The following is a 17310-nucleotide window of genomic DNA, read 5'->3' as shown; positions in this document are numbered from 1 at the left end:
GAACTGATGTTTAGGAAGCGGGAATTTAGGCCATAAAAGAACGTTCTAGTTCCCGCAGAGTGAGATGTTTCATCATTAACCCCCTGCTGGATCCGACAAGGAGCTAATGGCTGACATCAGATACGAAGGAAGCGTTTGACTGCATCAGTGTCAATCATACGCAACCATGCTGTGACGATAAAGGAAGAAGTTTATTTTTCTCAGATCAAAGATGTATCGCTGCCTCCTCGCTCCTACCCTTGCGGTAATATCGCATGTTATAAAGGGCCGCTAAACCTAAATCCAGCAGCCGATAAACGGTGAGCTGCTAATATCAGGTATGTAAATCTTCTCTATGACATAAAGTAGTGATCATGGGGGCAGGGATTTTGAAATGGCTGATAACAGGGAACAACGCATTGCATTCAACTGTATAGCAATTCTACATTAGATAGGACATAGATCTTAGTCTCTTTGCATTATACATCCGGTTGAACGGGCAGTCAATTTACAGTTGTGTAATCTGCAATTATACTTTGTGTATCAATTTCAAAGGGTTTTCAATATCTCTGCTTTTAATAATTGAATGGGAAGCAGCTTTTTTTTTTTTAAATACCTGCAACAAACGCATGCGTTTTTTCACATGCGTTTGTTTCGGCAGCATTTAAAAATACACAATGTGAACACAGCCCTAGAGGGTAAAAGTAAGGATCACACAGCGGCACTGTTCGTTGCAGTGCAGTTATCAGAGCTCTAGTATGACAAGCCGGGAACCAGTGTGATCATCACATGACCAGGACAGATTTTCTAGACTTAAACAACAGGCGTCATTCACACATCGCAGGTTTGGTCAGTATTTTAAAGCACTGAACCTGAATCACTGGGGATCTAGAATGAAAAGATTTTTACTTCTTCTCTTCTTTGCATCCTCTCCTCCTGATTTTTGCTTTTAAAATACGGATTTAAATTACTGACCAAATCTGCAATGTGTGAATGAGGCCTAAAGCTTCACATTAACCCCCTAAAGGGGTATTACCAGAATTGATGATCAGTACCTATCCACCGCTGGGACCCCCACAGATCACTAGAATGGGGGGGGGGGGGGGGTTCCTCCCCACTGCTTCCCCCGCAGTGAGGTGGAGATTGAATGGAGCGGTGGTAAAGCACGCGTCCTGCTGCTCCAGTCAACAACCGAGTGATGTATTCACCTGTCTGTCAGTCCCTTAGGCTTTGTATAGAGTGGTCGTGCAGTGAGGAAGAATGGGGGTACTCAGGATTCCCTTTGTAAGGTGTTTACAGTATTCTGGGGGTTATTACACTTACAGTGATACCAAATAAATATATATATATCGCTCTATTTTTATTTTATTTTTTTCCCATTCACACAAGGGGTAACTTAACTTTTAAAAAAAACTTCTGACATGTCAGAAGTTTGGATCGTTGGGGGTTTGAGCACCGAGACCCCCACTGATTTCTAAAACGAAGGGGCAGAAGCGCTCGGGTGAGTACTGAGCCGCTTAGTTTAGGATCGTTTGTTTCTTGGAAAGCCGAGCAGTGTAGACTTTCTAGTCCGTACACGGTTACCTCGGCTTTCCGAGACAAGCCAATCAGAATCGAAGCGCCTCAGTGCTCACCCGAGCGCTTCTGCAACTTCGTTTTAGCGATTGGTGGGGGTTGGAGTGCGGAGACCCACACCCATCAAAACTTCTGATATGTCAGAAGTTTTTGTTTTTTTTAAAGTTTACTTACCCTTTAACGCTAATCTTATTTACTACATAGAGAGGCACGCTGCCTTTTTTCTGTCTTTACTCCGTGTGACTTGTCCCTGGGGTTTATGTCCCAGTTTTTTGATTCTCCATTGATGTTAATGAAGAATAAAAATGCAGAGGGAAAATGGCATATACACGGCCGTGCCTGTAATCACGGCCCGCGATTGCGGGCACATCCAACAGCCGCCCGCATTTTTGACCCATGCTCCCATACAAAGTATGGGAGCACGGCCCGTAAAAAGCAAAAGAACGGACATATCCTATCTTTTGCGGTACACTTCTACGGCCCGGACGCCTTCCCGTACGGGGAGGTGTCCACGGTCAATAGAAGTGATTGGGGTCCGCAATTACGGACTAATTTTACGGTCGTGTGCATAGGGCCTAAAACTGATCACCTTAACACTTCTTAGGATCTCAAGTAAGAACTTTGCTATAGGCTGGCACATATTTTGCTGCTGAGACATCTGCCCATTATCGAATGTTCCGGGCAGTGAATACCCTTTTTCCTTGCTGACATGTGGGCATCACTTCCCTCCTATGACAGTTTTTCCTTTGGGTTCATTTTGCATGTCACATATATAGTGTGATACAGTGGGATAATTGCACAGATGTAGTGGGATACAGTGATGAATAATAAATTCATAGAGCCCTGATGGATATAGATCACTACAGTATACAGATGTAGCAGAGACTATTTTTTTTTTTTTTTTTTTTCAGTCGACCTAGCTCTATGAGGGCTTGTTTTTTGCAGGATAAGTTGTATTTTTATGAATGGCACCATTTTGGGTTCAAATATTATTTATACATTGTGACGTTTCTAGTCCACAAAAACTGATGGCCTATCCTCCGGATAGGCCAGTATCTGATCGGTCAGGGATCGGCACCCCCGTCAATCGGCTGTTTTGAAGGGGCCACAGTGCTTATACGAGCGCTGCTTCCCCTTCATTTCCTTTACTGCTAACACTGTGAATCGCGGACACACTTGTAGCGGCGGTTCACAGTATTACAGCCTTCTCCCATTCAAGTGTATACAGTGAACTGCCACTACAAGTGTGTCCGCGATTCACAGTGTGAGCAGTAAAGGAAATGAAGGGGAAGCGACGATGGTACGAGCATCGCGGCCCCTTCAAAACAGCGGGGCTGCGGGGAGACGGGCCACCACCGACCAGATATTGATGGCTAAGGCTCGATTCACACGGCAGGGTCCGTTTGTCGGCCGATAAAAACGTCCGTTTTGCATCCATTCCAGGCTGTGTTTCCGTTTTTAACGGCTGATTTTTGACCCGTTTCATTTGTACATTTTGCCACACACTGCCCTCTGTAGATACTGCCACAGCCCTGCTGTAGGTAGTGCCACACAGCCCCCCTATAGGTGGTGCCACACAGCCCCCCATAGATGCCACCCCCCCTACCTTCTTGTAGGGGAGGGCTCCAGGAGAAGTCCCTCACTTCACTGTCCATATATGGACAGTGAAGTGAGGGACTTCTCCTGGATTGGAATCCTGGCCACAGCGGTGGGGATTCCGCTTCAGAAGTCCCTGACGTCACTGTGTCCATATATGGACAGTGAAGTCAGGGACTTCTGGAGCGGAATCCCCGGCCACGTTGTTGCCGACGCTGTGGCCGGGGATTAGGGGATTCCGCTCTTACAGGGAGCAAAAAAAATGCCATCCTCCTCACATGCACTTCGCACTGTGAAGAGGAGAGAGAGCGACTTAAGACACGGCCGTCACTCGGAACTCATTCAAATGATGGCTGTGTATTACCCGTCCCCATAGACTTCTATGGGGGCCGGGAGAACGGCCGAAAATAGGCCATGTCCCATTTGGGGTCTATTGTTCCTACTGTGGCCGTGTAACGAACATTTTTTTGAACGGCCATCACACGGCTGGGAAACCCTGTCGTGTGAATATGGCCTTATCCTGAGGATAGGCCATCAATTTTTGTGGACTGGAAAACCCCTTTGGCACCCCAAAAATTATTATTTTATGGAAAGTAGACCCCAAGGTAGTAATTTAACTACCTATCAAAGATTTGAATATCTGCTGTGTAAAATGTCTTCAGCATGCAGATGAGTTTTGTAAAATCTCATCTACTTGCCTTGTACTGTAATCCGCTGAAGACTTTGCCTGCGCAAATCCGCAGGCAAAATTTGCAGTGAATCCGCCACATCTAAAGTCTCCCTAAGGCCCAATTCACACAGTTTTTTTTATGCTGATTTTGACGTGGAAACCGCGTCGGTATGCGCACCAATATACAGCCAAAATTTTCGTTTTTTCTCGGGCGGCTGGGAGGCAGAAAAAGCGCTTCATGCCCACGTTCCTCAATGACCTCAGGCGAAAAACACAGCAAAAAAGTGCAGGCAGGTCAAAATATGCAAAATACTCTGTGTACAGGTTGTCTGACCAAAGATAGCGATGTCCCATAGCCTACACCGCAAGTAATGAAAGTCAATGTTGCGATCTGCAAGTAACTGCGACACGACAGTTTGGATTTCTTGCAACTGTCATGTCGTGGCAACATGCAATGTAGGCTACGGGACATAGCGATCTTTGGCCTGTCGACCTGTGTCGTGCATGGCCAAAGTCGCCGTGTAGCAGATAGACACATTTATTTATAGAGAAAAATTTTATTGGAAAAAATATATATTTTTTTACATTACATTATTCTTCTCCCTCTCCAGCAGTCTGCCAGAGAGGGAGAAGATGCAACTGGTGATCGCTGTGACAGGCTGTCACAGCGATCACCTGACCAGAGACCACTCTGAAGCTCGGTGATACAGCTGTCTCTAGACCACTGTATCATGGAGATCCTTACCGTCGGCACATATGTGATCGCTGTGACAAGCTGTCACAGCGTTCACATAGCTGAGCCCCTTACCGTCGGCGCGTAAGCGCTGCTGGGAGGAGCAATGTGATCGCTGTCACATCGATCACATGACCGGAGACCACACTGAGTGCTCTCCGGGTAAAAGCTCCGTGATATCAGCTGTCTCTAGACAGCTGTATCACAGAGCTCCTCACAGTCGGTGCGTAAGCGCTGCTGTTCGGAGCAATGTGATCGTTGTCACAATGATCACATGACAGGACACCACGCTGAGTGGTCTCCGGTTACAGTTCCATGATACAGCTGTCTAGAGACAGCTGTATCTCGGAGCTAAAGGCCGCCGGGGAGCTGCAAACCTGCTAACTCTGCAGGACGCTCTGGAACGGCCCTGCAAAGTTAATTTCGGACCTCCCGGACGTGTATAGTCTATGGGTGGTCCGGAAGTGGTTAAACTACTGTATATTTCATTTATTTTGTTTAGGTGACTTCACAATGCGATTTCTTTTGATCACTGAAGATTCTTAGGTCTCTCATTTCCTCATAGATTGTAAGCTCTTGCGAGCCGGGTCCTCACTCCTCTGGTTTGAATTGTAAATTAACTTTGTCACTATGTAATGTCTGATATAGTTTGTTTAATGTTCCCTCTAAATGGTACATCACGTTTGCTTACGGGAAGGTGCCTGTGACATTGAATAATATGGAACATGTCCTATTTCAGGCCGTATTAACGGCACGGGCAGGCCCATAGAAGTCTATGGGGCTCCCGTAATTACAGGTGGCTACATGTGTGCACCCGTAATTACGGAAGCGTTGCTAGGCGACGTCAGGGGATAGTCACTGTCCAGGGTGCTGAAAGAGTTAACTGATCGGCAGTAACTCTTTCAGCACCCAGGACAGTGACTACTGCTGGAGTTAATAGTATTAAAAGTTAACTTACCTGCTTCTTCCTCCAGTCCGGCCTCCCGGGTTGACTTTTCATCCCATGAGACAGCTGCAGCCAATCACAGGCCAATCGCAGGCTGCACCGGTCACATCCAAGGAGGTCAGACTGTATGTCAAAAGAGGGACGCGTCACCAAGACAACGGCCGGGGTACGTATTAACTTCTTTTACTTTCAATCGCTGCGGAAGCTCTGCCCGAAAGGGCTGCCCCTTCTCTCTATTCAGAACTGATAGAGAGAAGGGGCTGCCAATTAGTGCAGAGAGAACGGGACCGTAAATACTGGTGACACCGGGCCCGTATTTACGGACACGGGTCCGTAAATACTGGTGGAATACGGGTCAAATACGTGTGACCAAGGATGAGTATTTACGCCAGTATGTACGGAGGAAAAAAATAAGTTTGTGTGCATGAGGCCGAAGTTGTCTTCCTTGCATTCCCCTCGCTCCAAATGATGTTCCTTTCGAGTTCAAGCGGCAACAGTTCCCAGTACGCCTAGCCTTAGCAATTAAATTCATATCGAGAGGTATTTAAATAGTGCGCTTTTACTCTATCCATACCGTAAGTCAACCTCCCGAGCAACGACGGGTATAAAAGCTAGTGTGTAATATGAATGAGGTCATAACGAGTCAGCTCTGCTACGTCTGTAAATATTGGGAAATGAAAAATACCTTATGACAAAGAGCAGGATGATAACGTGATGTCTTGCTGGCAGTTTTCTACTGTCATGCTGTACTACCCATGTATACGCAGCGGTGGAACTTTTCATAGATCTTGTGCAAAATCATGTATATCATTGTGAATTATCGATGACTTCTAGAATGGCAAATAATTAATAACAGTGATAATTGTCCATTAATTACACCCTAGAAGCTATATATATATACCTGCCGTTGTTGTGGTGTTTTTGCACTGTGAGGTACTTAGGTGATGGCTGTCATTTGGGATTTGTAATGAGCGCTAATTACATGGGATGTCTGCGTGTGCTGCTGAGGCTATCTCGCTGCCGTGTGCTGCCGCGAAGGCGGTCTCGCTGCCGCGAAGGCGGTCTCTCTGCCGTGTGCTGGCGCGAAGGCGGTCTCTCTGCCGTGTGCTGGCGCGAAGGCGGTCTCTCTGCCGTGTGCTGGCGCGAAGGCGGTCTCTCTGCCGTGTGCTGGCGCGAAGGCGGTCTCTCTGCCGTGTGCTGGCGCGAAGGCGGTCTCTCTGCCGCGAAGGCGGTCTCGCTGCCGCGTGCTGCCGCGAAGGCGGTCTCGCTGCCGCGTGCGCTCTATCCTAGCCTACAAATTCTTCCTCCTGCAATGCCAATAAATCTTCAGAGGAGATTCAGGGGACGAATCGCTAAATATACACGGAATTTGCATTTCTCCGAGCTGCAGATTATAAATCATTATATCAGTCAATAAATGCAGGAAATGGGTCTTCAACCATCGGAGCTTGTTTGATTTATTCTGCCCAAACTCTATCCAGTAAACATTTACACACAGTCTGTTTTTTTTTTAAAAAGTTGTAACTCCCGGTACAGTTGGATTTATGGCACACGTCCATCAGCAATTTAATGTCGATCTATCTCCGACGAGACAGGCCGTAAAGTGCGCACATTGTTTGATTATTGATGCGCTCCCTAAATCGTTACTTGAAAATTATCGCACATAGGACAATTTGCTTTTGTTATAGGATTGTCAGTCGTGGCAGCCGCACAGGACGGTGACATGGACAGGAAGTGGAGAATAAGGCGGCTCATGTTGCTGAGTGTGCGGCTGGTAAATTTGTGACCAGTTCAAAGGTATAACGGATAAGGACTTGAGCTATTTTGGGTAATAATCCAGTTTTGAGTCCCTTTATTATAATCTGGAGTTGCATTTTCCAGCAACAGCTTAAAGGGAATGTACAACACTTCTTTTTTTTTTTTTTTTTTTTTTTTTTTTTTTTTAAATATAAATCTAATTACTTCCAAAAATTACAGGCCTATCAACTCCTTAATATATTTTTATAGCAGCCAGTGCTTAGTTTTTCCTCATACAGAGCTCCAAAAAGACATTAAAATTAATTTGTAAAAATCTGGCTGCCTGCACTCACCACTAGAGGGAGCTACATACGGTTTGTATGCAGTAAGTGCATAGGCTCCCTCTAGTGGTGACTGCAGGCAGACAGAATTCTATGATGTCACTCTCTATGCGGAGGGTTTAGAACTCTGTACCAGAAAATTGGAGCTCCGACCCCTATAAAGTCATGTTATTGAAATTACCGTAATCTGCACAGAATGTTGAATTCAAATTGACATGTTGTTAAAAGCTGGACTTTCACTTTAAAGGGGTTTTAGCTTTATCCATAGTAAAATTTAAAATGATGCAACTTTCTATTAAAATATATATATATATATATATATTTATATTTATTTACTTGATCTGGTCAGTGAATGTAAACCTTCACTGTTTACTTCCAGTAGGTGAAAATCTCTCCTGATTATGTGATCACACAGGTGCGTGGCTTGTTACAGTACATATAGCAGAGCTCTTTCTTGTGACAAGCCGTGCACTTGTGTGATCATCACATGACCCGGACAGCTTTTGGCCTCTGGAGATTAACTATGAAGGTTGCCATTCAATAAGTATAAGCAGAGATCTTGCAAAATGTGCGGAGTTGTTACACAGAGTATATTAGAAAATTGTGTGACTTTTTATTAGTAAATTAATAAACCTTATTTCCTGGGATTCCTTTAAACGATCATTAAGTAACCATACCCAAGGCGATCAGTTATCCCCTAATATATTACATTGGAAATATAATTATTAAAATAAAGACCAGAGTACCTCTCACATCCCCATTTCCATGTTAAAAATGCCCTCCTAGCATTTAAATTAGACAATTCTTAGCCACGGGCCATCACATGTAAACCCTAAGCTGGAAACTATTATTTTTGACGGAGTTATGACCTATTTTAGCTTTATGCTAATGACTTTCTTAATGGACAACTGGGCTTGTTTTACTTTTTGACCAAGTGGGCGTTGTACAATCAGTGACCAATCAGCGTCATACACTTCTCTCCATTCATTTACGCAGCACATAGTGATCTAGCTAGATCACTGTGTGCAGTCACTTACTCACATATTCATGTTACTGAAGTGTCCTGACAGTGAATAGACATCACTACCAGCCGGGACGTGATGTCTATTTAGAATCATGACACTTCGGTAACGTTTGTGTGAGATTTACAGCACAGCAAGCATAATCTCTTTTTAAATGACAATTTACAGCGTAATCTCACGAGATTACGCTTCTGGTTCTGTAAATCTCACACAAACATTACCGAAGTGTCAGGATTCTGAATAGACATGTAGTTGTGTTTGAGAAGCAATAGTTCTTGGTGTGGGACATTAAGAGGGAGCGCTTCCGTCTTAGGTTATAAAGCTAATACCTCTGAGAGCCGCACATACCTATGGAGAACGGCAGTAAGGGTAGGAAGGGAGATATGCGGTTTAGTGATAGTCAAGAGGATGTCATCCGCAAATAAGGAAACTTTAAACTCTATCTTGTATCTTGACCCCCGCTTTATCTATGGATTGCCGTATTTGAGCTGCAAGGGGTTCAATACAGAGCACAAATAAGAGGGGACAGGGGGCATCCCTGACGCATACCATTCCATATCTGAAACGGGGGAGAGGTGGAGTGCGGAAGCTTAATCGCCGCCGTCAGATTGGAGTAAAGACCACGCAGAGCCGCCAGAAAAGGACCCGAAATCCCAAATGACTTCAGAGTTTCAAACATAAATGGCCATCCCAAGCGATCAAATGCCTTCTCCGCATCCAGGCTAAGAAGGATCGCTGATTCGTCTTGTCTGTGAAGGGCATCTATAATATCAAGGGTCCTCCGTGTGTTATCACCCCCTTGTCTAAGGGGCACAAAGCCCATCTGATCTTTATGGATCAAAGATGGGAGCCAGACATTGTCTATTTGCAAGAAGACGAGTGAAAATTTTAAGATCCGAGTTCAAAAGAGCTATGGGTCTATAATTTGAGCAATCTGCGTGATCTTTACCCGGTTTAGGGATCAGTGTAATATGAGAATGCAGAAATGTTTGGGGGATGGGAGAACCCTGCAAGAAGGCGTTAAATAAGGAAACCACCTTTGGACCGATCACATTAGTGTAATTGTAAAATGACCTATTGTTTAAAGTTTTTATGATAAACCTTTTTTATGACTTTTAGAAATGTAACTAAATTACTAGTCATTATCTATAATAAAAAAATAACCCTAAAATCTTGCGGCTTTCACACTGGCCACTGTATTTTATAATATATATATATATATATATATATATATATATATATATGGACAGGGGGCATCCCTGACGCGTACCATTGCAGATATTATTATTATACAGGATCCACCATTCGCAATAGGTGATGGACACCGCTCCCTTCCTCCCCTTTAGAGCATGTCTAGAAACGCTAACGCTCTCCTAGAAGTCAATGGGTTGCTATGATGCGTATGGCTGCTGTAAAGCATATCTCTAAATTCTGTTGACAGCAGCATGGGCAAGAAGGCCGACCCATACTCATGTACAAAATATAGACTAATAAAAACAGTTTAGAAAAAAAGTTTTTCACTACCTGGTTTTGGTTATGGGAAAAAAAATGTAAAAAAAAAAATATATATATAAATATATATATTTTAATACATTTTAAGTTCTACACCAAGAATGAATACAGTGAAAACTTTTATTCTATAATTCACGTCTGTAAGGCTAAGGCCAGAATTAGCGGTAGTAGGAGTTTTTTTTGCCACAGACATTGCTGCGGTTTGCTATGTTCTTCTACGCTATTCCATCCTTCAAAAAACAAAAATATATAAATGAAGTATACCAGCCTCTTGGCCAGGTCTATATGGGCACTTGGGCGACGCAGACTTAGAAAGGCACCTTTGCGGGGGAACTCACGGCCGCAGTAAAATGGAAGAAAACATCACTTTGTGCCCACATATAGACGTTGGGCCCTGTTTATACCCCCATATAGAAGTTAGGCCCTCAGTTTGTACCCCCATAAATTTAGTGCCCTCTGTAGATAGTGCCACACAGCTTCCCCCTCCCAGGTAGTGCCACTCTGCCCCCCCTCCTAGGCAGTGCCACACAGCCTCCCCCCCCCCCCCCCTGCAGGTAGCGATTTGGGGTTCCCTCTAAGAGTGGAATCCCCAGCCAGAGCATTGCCGATGTTCTGGCTGGGGATTCTGCTTCAAGAGAAACCCCCAGATGGCACTGTCACGGGCAACACCAGAGCCATAGTCCTGGGCAGAGCACTACTAGCACTGGGACTCCTTCTCTGCTCCTGACATCACTGTCCATACATGGATAGCGGAGCAGAAGTCCCGGGCAGAGCGTTCGTAAAAACTCTGTTCCGGTATTCCAGCTCTGGTGGAAGTCCCTGACCTCACTGTCAATATACGGCTTGTCACGGTGTGTGAGTATGTGGACCCACTAGGCCGCACCGCCATAGCAGGGAGGCAGCTGGACAAATCGGGAACCCCAGCAATACAAAGTCCCGCATAAGGGTACCTGGATAGTCCAGACAGTGGCTGCAGCTCTGGCACGGATGGAGATGGATGCAGCAGGTAACGCCACACGGATGACAGCAGGTTGCGCCAGACGCGGCGAATCCCTCTGGACATGGCAGATGACACAGGACGTGGCCGATGACACAGGTGCAGTAGACACGACTCCAACTAGTAGGTACAGGAACAAGAACACAGCACGGGATACAGGGCACGGGTAACAACTGGAATGGGAAACACTAAGGGACCATTTGCAAGACAGACTTGGGAATTGCTAACCACGCTCAGGCAAAGATCAGAAGGGCTGGTGCCTTCTTATAGTCCAGGAAATCATGTGTGGTGTTGATGAGGATTTTCTTGATGTGCGCCCGCTGGCCCTTTAAGAGCGGGCACGAGCGTGCGCACGCACCCTACGGGACACAGCGGACCGGAAGTGAGCGCTGGCGTCTCCTGGGAAGGAGATGGTGACAAGCGCTCACAGATCCATGTCTGCGGCCGTCAGGAGGTGAGTAGACCAGATGGTCCGCGGCCATGGACGCTACACGGCTAGTGATGTCAGGTAACACCAGAGCTAAAGTCGTGGGCAGAGTGCTACTAGCACTCTGCCTGGGACACCGCTCTGCTCCTGACAACGCTGTCCATATATAGACATTGATGTCAGGGGCTTTCCCGGAGCAGAGCCGCTAGCGCTCAACCTGGGACTCCTTCTCTCCTCCTGACATCACTGTCCACATATGGACAGTGATGCCGCGACAGCACCCGTCGGCCGAGTGGGTACTGACACCGGTCCTGCTCTTGGCATCTGTCGGGCTAATAGAGCCTTATGGACACGATTACCATGTATTCCTGGAGCTTTCCCAATGTACGCGCTAAATGTAGGGCTTAAATTTGATGTGCAGGGGGCCTAATGTGGCCCCTCACCTACCATGTGCCGTTTTATTATACTACTGTCTTATGTGACAGAGGCATTTGGCAGCCCTCAGACACCAGGGCTCAGATGCAACTGCTACCTCAGCACCCTTTTATATCTACACTCCTGCTTCTTGGTGTAGCGTTTCTGCTTTTGCTATTTTGTTCTCAAGTAATCTATTCTGAACTTGTATTGAGACATTTATTTTGCAATAATTAACAAGTTAATTCATCCGAGGTAATTAGACAATAAATAGGGAAAATTGGCCCATTAACTTGGTAACTGCCCGTTTGACCAGCGTAAAACCCTATTCAGGTACATTTAATTGTAGCTTAGGGCTGCTATGCATCAGATATCTCTCTCTCTCAACCTTAATTACTTGGGAATTAACACAATTGCAGTTCTTTGACCAGCACGGACTCCGAGTTGCTGTGCCTTGTCACCTCCTTCTATGGGTAACCTTATGCTGCCCTCTGGTGGTGGAGTATTGGATTGTGCCCATTTTTGTGTCCTAAGCTTTATATGGACTCTACGTTTTGGTATTATTGCCTGATGTCTCGCAACCTGCCTGTTGATGATCGGTGTTCCAGTATGGCCCTTCACATATCCATTTTGATTAAAGGCAAAATAATTTCGAAAAATGAGAACAAAACTAATTGGTTGCTGTTCCCTATTGTTCTTTCGGCCTTTTCAAAACATAATTTTCAGACCTGCGCTCATACACATCTTAAGATCTATAATTTCGTGTATGTTTGGCTATTTCCCAGAAAATTGTTATGCTGATAACTACTGTGTGCCGCGATCGCTCCGAACAGGACCATTGCAGAACCGGACCTGAGAGCAGAGCTGTCAATCATGCTGTAGTCCCACCCACATTGAGCTGCTCAATCGTGTGGACAATGTAGACAACACAACATTGTCTAGTACAGACCAAGTATTTTATTAGATGTTTTCTGTACTACATGTGCAGTTTTCCTTCTTTTAATATTATATGATGGAACACAAGCTTTTAGTCCTATATGTTGGCATCCTGGGCAATCCCTTTTAATATCTGGGCAATCCCTTTTAATATCGGGGTAATTGTACCCAAAGAGAACGACTTCCCTAAAACTTTGTTAGCTTATTGTAATACAGGGGCGGGCATATCCCAGGTAATTAGTTTCTAGCGCACAACTTTTTGGATTGTTTTCTATTGATGTTTTTGGAAGCTTTTATTATCTGGCTACTATAAAATCAACTTGGTTCCTGTAGTGGTCTAGCCGGCTTCTGAAATAAACCGTTATTTATTTACCACTGCCAGAAATGTTCATGACCTATCCGTAGGATATGCCATGACTGTATTATAGATGCTGGTCCCACCTCTGGAGCCCGCACGTATCGGAAGAATGAGGGTTCCTGGACTCCCGTTTTGGCTCGGAGGTGCCGGGAGAGCTTGCGTGCACAGGTTTCTTCAGGTGTTTCTGTAACTCCCATAGAGTTATTCTTAACAGATAATTATTAATGGAATATTGGTAGAATATGCCATGTCGTCTTTTATTTTTTTTTATTTTTTTTGATCCTGGCATAACCCTTTATTGAAATCAAACATTTGTGAGGTCAAACCAGGCGTGGCCTGGCGGATCTGCGGCTGTGTAACGCAACCATTGCACTGCCTTCGCCTGACAACAAGTGTGCGTGCGGTCAGCATGATGTGATGCAGCCGGCACTAAAGGCAGAGAACATGGCGGGCGAACTGCAAAACACCCATATCCTGTCTTCAGTGCCGACGCTCATTAGTGCAGCGCCGGCCGCATCACATCATGCTGACCGCGCGCACGCTTGTCAGGAGCGGGGCAATAACTGTATTACAGCTTATGGTAGCATTATTTATAGTTGTACGATATATGGGGGTGTTTTTTATATATACATCTTTATGTATATAGGGGGCTGCCATTATTTATATAGACAGTATAACCGCATTGTGTACAGGGTGGTGACCTGTGTACAGTATATGGGGGCATTTGTGTACAGTATAGTGTTTTTTCGGTGTACAACATATGGCATCATTTATTAGTACTGTATTGTGACGTTATTTGCAGGACAGCGGTTTTTGTGGAAATTAAATTTCCATTCACACGGTGCCATTCCAACTTTGTGCCAACTTTGTGCCAAGGCCAGCTATAATGGCTGTTAGGCATACACGTACATTCACACGTGGCAGATTTGTTGCAGGAAAGTCTTAAAATTCGTTCCATTCATCGGAATGTGTTTTTGTTTCGGCAGGAAGCACATGGAGTTCTACAAGCTCTATTCAGATGAATGGGACAGTCGCAGAAATATCTGCAACAAATCTGCCGTGTGTGAATATACCCTAATTGCCCGCACCCCTTTAAAATGTCTGCATATCTTTAACCAATTCGCCCACCAGGTTATAAATGTTTGGCTATGTTTGTGGGCTGGTATGTTATGCCTGACAGGGCTGATTCTTGGTCCCACTCCGGCCCTGAGGTCCACCATGGCCTCACACCGTTTCTTCTCATAAATGTGCGTTTATCATGAATGTTCACTGACAAGTCGTCAGTGTCCGGTCCTGTTATTCGCACTGGTGTATAATCGTGTAATTTTACCAAAAGTCCCAAAACAATATATGTTTAAATGAAGTCAATCTGATTTGCCCAAAATATTCCTCCTACCTAAAAGAATGAAGAAAAAAAATGAATGACATCTGTTGGATACTATTGCACATTGCCGCATTATGTCCTCATTTTATATGGAGCTGGAATAGGACACCCATGGAGGTGTACGAAGCCTTACTTTCTCTATGTATACCTGTGATTTCATATGGAGACCCATCAGGTATATCCGCATCTGATGCTGTATGTATGGTGTTGTTCTCCTTTTAGATGTATTGCTCTTACATACAGGACCCAATGGAGCATGGAATGGCCGCACATGGAGGCCCTGCGGCTCAATAGTACGTAGCCGCAGAGGGCTACATGTGCTGCTATACAGCCTCCTGCTCTTGGCTCTGCCATGTACTTAAGGTTTAATGGTTTCTAGTACATTTTTTAGATGTTCATTTTTTTTTTTTTTCTTTCTATTTAGGACAATGTTTTGAATATCATAAACCAGATAATGGAGGAATGCATACAGCACGAGCGGGCAAACCGGGATTTTTGTGTAAAATTTCCTGAAGAAATTCGTCACGATAATCTCGCTGGACAACTCTGGTTTGGTGCAGAGGTAAGCTGTCTCAATATTTTATAATTTTTCTGTCTTTTTTTTTTTTTTTTTTTTTTTTCACTGCTGCTCCATTTTAAGACACAGCCAACAATTTTTTTGTCTGAGGGCTTGTTTTTTGCGGGACAAGTTGTAGTTTGTCATGCCACTATTTAGTGTACTGCATAATGTACTGGGAAGCTGAAAAAAAATTATTTGTGGGGTGAAATGGGAAAAAAGCGGCGATTATGCCATATTTTGGGGGGTTTTGTTTATACCAGGTGCATCAGACGGTAAAAACGACACGTGAATGTTATTCTTTAGGTTGATACGATTATTGAGATCGTGTTTTAATGTTTTACCAAAACAATTTACTAATAAAAAAAAGACCTGTTTTTTGTCGCCATGTTCTGAGAGCCATAACTTTTTTCTATTTTTCCCGTCAATTTAGCCATGTGGGGGCTTAATTTGCGGGTGAACTGTAGTTTTATTTTTTTACTGCGTTTACCGAGCGGGTTAAACCGCTATATGGTGATAGTTCTGACTTTTACGGATGCCAAAAAATGGGAAAAGGGTTGTTTTTTGAACTGTTAAGTCTATGTTCACACACTTACTAAAAAACGTCTGAAAATACAGAGCTGTTTTCAAGGGATTTTTAAGCAAACTTAAAAACCCTTGAGCGCGCTCCATACTTTCCCTTGGCGACATCTCAGTAATAGTACGTTCAATGTCGCCAAGGGGTTAAGTTGGTGACTACAGTGAGGAGGAACGGGCGATCACTGTTCTAGTGATCAGTGAGGACCCCAGCGATCAGTCATTTATCACCAATCCTGTGGATAAGGTAACTATAATAATAAAATGAATGTAGTTGTGTTTTGGTTTTTTTGCCTTTTTTTTGTTTTGTTTGTGTTTCTTTTTTGTTTTTTTTAAATCCATAGTTGAAAACAAGCATTTTTAAAGTAATACAATTACAAGAAAAACAAGTTGAAAATTGCTTTGACAGTAAACAATAGAAATAAATTATTCATGTGTTTCTTCCCGATCTCATATTTCCCCCAGTAATTTCACGCTGTGGCGGATGATGTTTTGCTGCCTGTAGAGGCCGATTTCACATAAGAAAGATGACGCTAATTTTTAGTGTGTTTTTGGTCTTCCGGGAGAGGCGCTTTCATACAGAATCAAAAATGTTGCTGATCACAGTATTTTTATTTCTTCAGATATTTTTGAGCTTTTGTGCTTGATTTACACAGGTGTTTTGTAACTCCGCATGTTAACGGGGTATTCCCAACATTTATGACCCTGATTCCCTATTTCACGACGGTCGTTTTCTCCATAGAAGTGAATGGAGAGGCTTGCCTATTTCTGTAACTCTCAAACACTTCAACAGAAAGGGCCACACACCAGCGCAGCCACCTCTTTATTCACTTCTATCTGGTAACTGAGGTCATGAGACCCCCGTTCTCCCAATATGTGAGGGTCCCAGTCGTAGCATATCCGGTGAAAGTCCTATATGTCGAAAATCGGAATACCCCTTTAATGCGACATGGTGCCAATCGGTGCGCTCACTTACCAAGAAGTTGTAAATATTTTATTCTTGCTTCCTCTTATATCTTATTGGTATTTTTGTGTGTAACTTTTATGTAATAGAATAGTTGATGCACTTGTCCTATTCCTGTTAATCCCCATGTTTCTCACCAGTGTTTGGCGGCCGGTTCAATAATCATGAACCGGGAGATAGAGAGCATGGCTATGAGACCGCTGGCTAAAGACCTCACCAGAAGCCTCGAGGAAGTCCGCAATATCATCAGAGACCAGGCCCTCAGGGATCTGAATATCTACACAGAAAAAATTAAAGACTCTCTCCGGCACTTTGATGTTCTCTTTGCAGAGTTTGAACTAAGGTAAAAACTAACATGGATGCGTTGTCAACATATGGAGCCTTTTTTTCACAGTGTGTCGAAACGTTTCATGTACCATCTTGGACATTTATTACATTATCACAGGATATATCAGATAGAGGCGGGTCCCACCTCTGGTACCCGCACCTATCAACAACAGGGGCCCCTGACCCCCCTCCTGTCTACTCCCACTGTCGTTGGGCTCCAGCCACTGAGCTACTAGGTGGCCGGGAGTACACGTAGCTTG

The 17310-nt window shown here is 44.3% G+C and overlaps 1 protein-coding gene across 2 annotated transcripts in view; it reads left to right on the top strand.

Annotated features, from left to right (window-relative positions):
• ZFYVE28 (zinc finger FYVE-type containing 28) overlaps positions 1-17310 on the top strand; it is a 193105-nt gene that overhangs the window by 98324 nt on the left and 77471 nt on the right. For both annotated transcript variants that reach the window (XM_075857121.1, XM_075857113.1), the window contains exons 3-4: positions 15052-15189; positions 16864-17066. In XM_075857121.1, coding sequence (XP_075713236.1) covers positions 15052-15189; positions 16864-17066 — 341 coding nt within the window. The remainder of the gene's footprint in view (positions 1-15051; positions 15190-16863; positions 17067-17310) is intronic.

The sequence above is a fragment of the Rhinoderma darwinii genome, chromosome 1, assembly GCF_050947455.1.
Source record: "Rhinoderma darwinii isolate aRhiDar2 chromosome 1, aRhiDar2.hap1, whole genome shotgun sequence".
Classification (NCBI taxonomy): Eukaryota; Metazoa; Chordata; class Amphibia; order Anura; family Rhinodermatidae; genus Rhinoderma; species Rhinoderma darwinii.
The sequence above is the reverse complement of the archived record's forward strand: the minus strand, read 5'-3'. Positions and strand labels throughout refer to the sequence as shown.